We start from the raw sequence: 7,590 nt of genomic DNA, 5'->3' as shown, positions 1-7,590 counted from the left end.
ATTGGCATTCCAAATATTATTATTGACATGATACTCGAAACCAAACATCTGACGTATGTTATATGTCATCTACATGAATATTCGCTCTACCCCGATGGATACTTTATTGTTGATATCCACCTTGCATTTTTTTAGTTTTGTGTGGTTTTGAGTTTGTTGTTATTGTTTGATGTTGCAATAAATGTAAATCAAAACATTCATTTGAAGTGTGTGAAGATGTGTACTTTTAAGTTTTACAATGCCTAAGATATATATTTATCTACTTATAGATATTTTACGATGGTTACGAATAATTGGGTAATTTTGTATTTATCCTAACAAAATCCTCCATAATAAATGAAAATAATTTTGTCATATTTCATTCTTTCCTTCAATCTGCCAAATGTTAATTTGTGGTAATTTAAAAATATATATTTGCCCTTGTCACTTGTCATTTACTTTAATTTTCATTTTCTAATATATCAATAATCTAGTTTCCATAAATTAAATATACCATAATGATTATATTAATTTTAAATTTTAAATTTAAAATTCTAAAAATTTATAGCTTAAACCTTCTTATTTAACATTTTTTTTATAATTAACCAATTTAATACACGGGTTGACAACTAATCACATACTTTCAATTTATTTATTTTTTGTATGTTTATTTTCTTAAAAAAATTAACAACTAAGCACATAATTTCAATTTATTTATTTATTTTTAAAAAATTTCTCATAGTTTTCACTTATTTCAAATTTCAAATATAAATAAACTTTCCATTTACTCCTTCGTATTTAACATTTTGTTTTAATCAACCCGTATAATATATGCGTCTCACACTTAATTACTTTATTACAAAAAAAAACCTTCATATTATATATTTCTCAAGACATGGTTATTGTTAAATACGAAAATATGTCAAATCTTCTTCATATCGTGATATATGATATTTAACCTTAGTATGCATATTTAATTATTTATCCTTATACACACTTAAATCCGGAAACTTTTTCCTCATAACACACTCAAATTAAACGTGAATTCGTGAACAATAAAACGACCGTTAACTACCCAAAAAGTCATTGTTGGTTAAAACATTGGAGGACTAAAATGGAGGGTGAGTGATAGTCCAGGGACTGGAATGGACCATTATATTTAATAGTGCGGTTTAGCCTGGATGTTCGATCCTCAACGACCACTTCTCCTTTTTCAATTTCAAAATTCACAGAGAGCCGGCCGAAGTGACATCCACGACGATCAGGCAAACAGAGTGTTCATCAAGTGCTCGATCCAGAAAATCGGTGGAGTAAGAACGATTACTATTGAAATGACGTCGATTCAAGGAAGCGATAGTAGTTGGGTGGGAAGAAAACCTCTCAGACGACTTGGTGGCATGTCAGATGCCCTCTCAATCGCTGCCGACCTTGGTTTCTCTGTAGCTCCTCCTCCTTCCCAGGTCAATTTTCTTCTCTGTGATCTTACACACATTCGCCTTAAATACATGTTGAATTTGTGAATTTAGGGTTCTAGCCTTCTAGGTGTCTGCAATCCCCAAACGAGGTGAAATTAGTGACTATTTTTATGTTACTTTGCTAATGGCTTTCAAGTTACAAAATTATTTAAGATTTAGGTTTACCTATTTGAAGATTTTGATCGGGGGTTTTGACGATAATTTATTGTATGTGACATGTTTTATATACAATCACTGTATGAAAACTGGAAGGGTCTCCTTTAGTATATTGTTAGATTTCCTGAATCTCTTTTATATGATATTTGGGAAATGTGTGAAAGATAGTCACTTATTTGTAACATGTAGGTCTACTATGCAATGAAGAATATTAGCGTACTTGTGCTTCAACCATACTGATAGATTGGAAAATGTTTGTGTTTTTTATATTTAAAAAGAAAGAAATTAAGATGCAGTGGTTGCCACCTGATTACATACAAGTTGTGCATCAGGATACATTGTGGTCCTTTTCTCTAAAAGCAATCTATGCTTATCTTTGAAGTTAGAGAAGCAGTAATTTATCATCACTGGTTACTTATATTGTCAAAATATTAGACTGCTTGCATTTCCCTTGATTTTTTTTGTGTTCTTGTTTAGGAAGACTTGCAGAATTTATCAGCTGGAGGTGAAAAAGGGGATGACTTGATACGAGTCTTGAGGGAACTTACCTCTGTACAAAGAAAAATTGCAGATTTGCAAGTGGAACTTCAAGGTCGCAAGGTGAAGTCATCAATCTTTCTATATTGATTCTAGAATTTTATTTTGGGTTAAAAAAAAAAAAACCCAACTTTCATTTTGTGATTGCTGATTTCTTTTTGCATTTTCAGGAAGATAAAAATGTCGCCCACTTGACACACGTAAGTGAAATGGAGAAAAAGATAGAAACTTTATCAAGAATCACTACTATATTAAAAGATGTTATCCAGAATAAGGTAATACATTTTCTGCCTTGTCTCAAATCTTTTTATCAAACACTTTTTTTGAGATTTCTCATTTGTACTTTATTCAACTTTCAGGACCGAATTATAGCCCGTCTTCAACAGCCATATTCTTTAGACTGCATTCCTGTGGAAGCAGAATATCAGGTTAATCTTTTAATACTTGCAATATTTTATTTTCATATCAAGAAAACTTTTATGTTTAACATTTCCAAAATTTTACAGAAACAATTCTCCGAACTATTGATGAAGGCTGCTAGTGATTATGGTGCTCTAACAGCATCTGTTGCAGATTTCCAGTGGACTCAAAACTTTAAAGAACCACCATCCGTTTGGGGGGTATGGCTATCAGGGCATTTACGTCTTTTCAGCTTACAAAAAAAAGCAAAATTTTCATTTTTTGTCTCATTGACATAAAAAGTACTAGTAAATTTGTTTTGTTCTGTTCTGTTCTGTTTTGTACTGTATTGACACAGACAGTGTGATGCAGGAGATGCTACGGCCAATCCCTGTGGCGTTGGCATCATGTACGAGGTTTTTTGAAGCGATGACAGCCATGAGAGAATCTTTTGCGACACTACAAAAACTTAGGTTAGGACCCTCTGAGTCTGGAATGACGATAATGCCCTTGGGAAATAATGATGTTTCTCAAAGAACAACATCGCTGGATTCCAATTTTATGACTCCACCTCCATGGGAAAAGGAATCGAGTTTTGATGATTTGGGTCTTGGAAGCTCGAAAAGGCAAGAGCAAGAAGAGATTGGAAACAATAGTGATTTAGATGGAATGAGTAACCGAAGATTATCTTGGCCTTTGGGAAAGGCAACTGGTTTATGATAAAATTGATTTGATTTTGTTTGTTGGTTTTATTGTGTATGTGTGTGTATTTTCACCATGTTTGATGAGAAGAAAGTGTTTGATTTTGCATGCATTGGTGTTGTAAAATTTACAAGAAGTATAAATTTTGATTGAATGGAATACTTGATTCAGTCGAGAAGAGGAATTTGATTGATATGTGTATATAACATTTTAACAAACATCATTAATCATAACAATCAATAAACAACAAATTAACACCTAGAAAAATCAACACAAAGGTCGCTTAATGTTGATCATTTAAAAATTTTGCACTTCGAAAGTAGTTGACCAATGTTTAAATCACATATTTTAGCTTTGGGGTTTTCTTTCAATCTTAAGAAAAAAAAAAAAAAAGGTGAACATTATAAAATCACGGACGTTATTGGGAATTTGAGGTAAGCATCTGGCATTTGTGATATCATTTTTTTTCATCTATGTAACATACTTTTGTATAGCAAATTTGTAGTTTCATATGAAATGCACGTCAATCCGTTAAAAAATCTATATGTGAGGTCAATAATAAAACACTATTAATATTTAGATGTGTCAAAGTTTGAACATTGGACATTCTGTATGAAATTTTCATTTCTTAACTACTACGACTCCCACAAGGATAGTTTTATATACAATAGTAACCAATGTTACAAAAATTGATTAAGAAAAGTACTAAGTTTGTTACACCTACATGGTTAAATCTTTATACAAAGATAAAATTATAGTTTACTATATTATGGCAATATGGCATCTGCTACTATGCTGCACGTTCTATTTATCGATGGGCTTTTCTCGAGCACCGAAAAATCTCAAAGTAGAGTACTAGAGTAGCAATGTGATTATTACAATCTTTTCCTTTAAAAAAACACCAATTTATTATTAAAGTCTTTGCTTTTTCAGTTTTTTGTTTAGTTTGGTATAATAATTTTCTAATAAATCATTAGTCGCTAACGTGAGTATTTCGCGATTGGTTCAAAATATATCCTCATGAATTTTAGATTATATTTGGATTTTACTGCCAAATGGATTTTAGTTTAACATTTTTTATTAGATCAAATATTCAAGTACTGTTTACGACATAAGATGATAAAATGAAATTAAGAGTAGTATTAGATTTGTGGTTTGAGACATAAAATGAAATTAAAAGTAGTTTAGATTTGCCGTTTGAAACATAAAATGAAATTAAGAGTAGTTTGAAATAAATTAGATTTGTTGTTCTAAAAAAATACTAGTATGAAAGCTTACGTTATGTTTATCTTGACATATAAACTAATAAATATCGATCGAATCTATCATATTCTTCTTAATAATACAAAATAAAAAAAAAAACCTATTTGCATCAAGAGAACAGCTCTTGTGTAGGACTTGAATTGAAGATTCGTACTGAAAAATAATGACACCCACAAGTTGAAAGTCCTCCTTCACTAATCTTGAAGGTAATGTAAATTTCTTGATGCAAAACTCAACTGGTATCATCAATATTAGCATGATCTATAATAAAACTTTCAAAGTTTGTATACAACTGGGTTTGTACAATCACGAATAGTAGGGAAGACTTAATATTTATTTAAAAACTACACTGTGACAAATAGATAATAATTATTAAGAAACAAATAAAAAAAATACAAATCATAAAATTACGCATAAAAACTAGTGATTTATATAAGAAACTATTACAAAACAAATTAAAACTAACAGATCATAAAAAATTATGTATAAAAATATAGATGTAAAAAGTTATAATAAAAACGATCACTTAAAAAACTATTTTTGTAAAAATGAATTCGTTGAAAATAAATTTGTAAAAAATGTAAGGAAAGTTGATTACTTTTTATAAAAAAATATTAATTAAAAAAAACATAAAAAGCTAGAAACTAAAAAGAAGGATAATTTAAATAAAATTGTAATATGTATAAATGATTGAAATTTTAAGGATTTAACTAGTAACTTTACAAAACACCAAAAATTTAAAAGAAATAAGTATTTGCCATTTATAAATAAAAAAGGAAAATGTAGGACCATTTCTACAACTCTAAACTCTATATCAATTTTGTTCAAATACAAAAGTTGAAGTCGTGAAGAGGCATTGGTCCTTGAGTTGTTGGTTTTGATTCGAATGTGTGAATATGGTCTTTTTGGTTCCTAGAAATAACATCCGTTTTATTTTGGTATTTGGTATGTTAAATGATTGTTCAATTACCATATACCCTAAATTTCAAACTTTTAATAAACTTCTATTTATTTGTTATTAGTATTTTATTATCAATAATTTATTTATTCTTTAACCTAAAAACAACAATGAGGAGGAGTCTCCCATCCCCAATGTCCAGTTCATCATCATCTTTAGTAGTGCGTCCATAGAGTGAGTGTTGGCAGGCCCGGTCCTGAGATATTGGAGACCCTGTGCAAAATTAAATTAAGGCCCTATATCTTTTTTGTAAAATATTATTAAGGAAATCTTTTACCGCTAAAGACAAAAGGAGTCCACTATTTTATCAAACAAAATTTTTATTGTTTATAATATAAATGAGATTTGTAACATGCAATTCTGTTTTAATTAACTTATTATTATTATTATTTTCTTCTAACTCTTTTTAGTAATATAATATTAACAAAAATTCTCAATCGGAGGCCCCTTACGATTGGAGGCCTGGTGCGATAAGGGCAAAGTGATCATTCTATCAAATTTAAAGACAATAAGGATAAAGTGATCATTCTATCAAATTTAACAAACAAAAACAAACATGTTAAATCTAAAAACCCGATCCATGGTTAAAATGATCAATTTTGTAAAATTGAAAGCCATTGAAGTGTATCAAAAAAATCATCAAACCCCATAGACCGAATTTGAAATATACTCTATAAAGTTTGTGTTTTGTATGACATACTTTTTTATATATTTATAAATTTATAAATAATAGAATATAAGTATTAGTTGTAGCTATAACTTAATATTTAAATTCGAATCCTATGTATAAATAATAAGAAAGTAAGTGGGAAACATGGGGTTGATTTGTTTTGTTTTTCAAAAATAATTCACAATCACGCCACATGCTTTCACAATTATTTCACTTCTTCATCGCCTATTAAAAAATTTAGAAAACTATACGAGTCAGAAATTAATCAAAGAAGAAAGATGTTCTATTGAAAAGAAAAGGTAAATTTCACGTAAGGAATATATATTTAATTAACTTTATCTTAAGAAGAGCACATTTAAAGTGAACGTTTGTTTGCCGATATCATAAATTTATAATTAAATAAATGATTTAATTAGTTAAAATAGTTTTAACTTAAAGGTAACTAGGTCCGTGTCCATATTTAACCATAAACTTACAAGATTATTTTGTATAAAAAAATGTTTTGTGTAATATAAATTGATTTAGATGTACAAATGGTCCTAAAAAGTGGTTTAAAATTACACATTTTAGGAAAATTAATAGAAGGATAAAATTAAAAAGTGAAGAAAACAAAGACATTTAAATAAAGTGTGGGAACGGATTTTTCGTTGTATATTTAGTATTGAATTTAACAATTTGTTCTTCATAATAAAACCATGCTAAATATGATGAAATATGAACATTCATGCATATATGTAATGTTATTTGTTTATTTAACACCATGAAATCGACAACTCAGATTCTTTAATTCAAGATATTTAGTTAGAATATATTTTTATGCAGGCTAGGCTCATTATTAATAAGAATCTTGCAAACAAAAATTCGCAGCAATGTTTTTGATACCCAAGAAAGTTATATCACATTAAATGGACTTTGACATGTTGTAAATATCATTAATAAACGACCTACCTAACGGTTCATTTACTATTGGACTTAGAGAAAGTTAAAAACCAGTAATTGATAGTAGCTCATAGAATAAATTTTATTTGTTATATGTTTAGTGGATGTAAAATTTTGAAATATGTACAATTTTATAAAAAAACATTATTTAAAACTAGATAAATATATAAATATATTTTAAAGGTAATTCTAAAAATTTAGTAAAAAATCTCAGTAGTTTTTCTTATAGGCTACAAGCTTTTAAGTTTTTTTTTTTTTTAAAATAAAAGTTAAATGTTTGTATTCTCAAACAAAACTTTTTTGTTAAAAGCTACAAAACTAGAAGATATTAAAGGTTCACTACCAAACATCTGCTTTTAAAATATAGTGTTTAAGGAAAAGTTTTGTTTCTAAAATGAAAATTATATCATTTATTTTATAATTGATTTTCTTAAAACATTTGATTAAACTTATATACAAATAAAAGTATATAAATACAACTCTTCAGATGGGATGCATGATAAGGCATTAAT

General features: G+C 28.4%; 1 protein-coding gene across 1 annotated transcript; it reads left to right on the top strand.

Moving 5' to 3' along the window:
- Positions 1 to 1,164: 1,164 nt before the first annotated feature.
- Positions 1,165 to 3,426, top strand: LOC111878859 (AUGMIN subunit 2). The gene is made up of 6 exons (XM_023875341.2): positions 1,165 to 1,439; positions 2,088 to 2,210; positions 2,318 to 2,422; positions 2,507 to 2,575; positions 2,654 to 2,767; positions 2,919 to 3,426. Exons 1-6 carry the CDS (start codon positions 1,311 to 1,313, stop codon positions 3,264 to 3,266), a joined length of 888 nt encoding a protein of 295 aa, XP_023731109.1. The 5' UTR covers positions 1,165 to 1,310; the 3' UTR covers positions 3,267 to 3,426.
- The last annotated feature ends 4,164 nt before the right edge of the window (positions 3,427 to 7,590 follow it).

This window comes from Lactuca sativa, chromosome 5 (genome assembly GCF_002870075.4).
Source record: "Lactuca sativa cultivar Salinas chromosome 5, Lsat_Salinas_v11, whole genome shotgun sequence".
NCBI classification, from domain to species: domain Eukaryota; kingdom Viridiplantae; phylum Streptophyta; class Magnoliopsida; order Asterales; family Asteraceae; genus Lactuca; species Lactuca sativa.
Note: the sequence above shows the minus strand (reverse complement) of the source record. Positions and strands in the feature narration are given on the sequence as shown.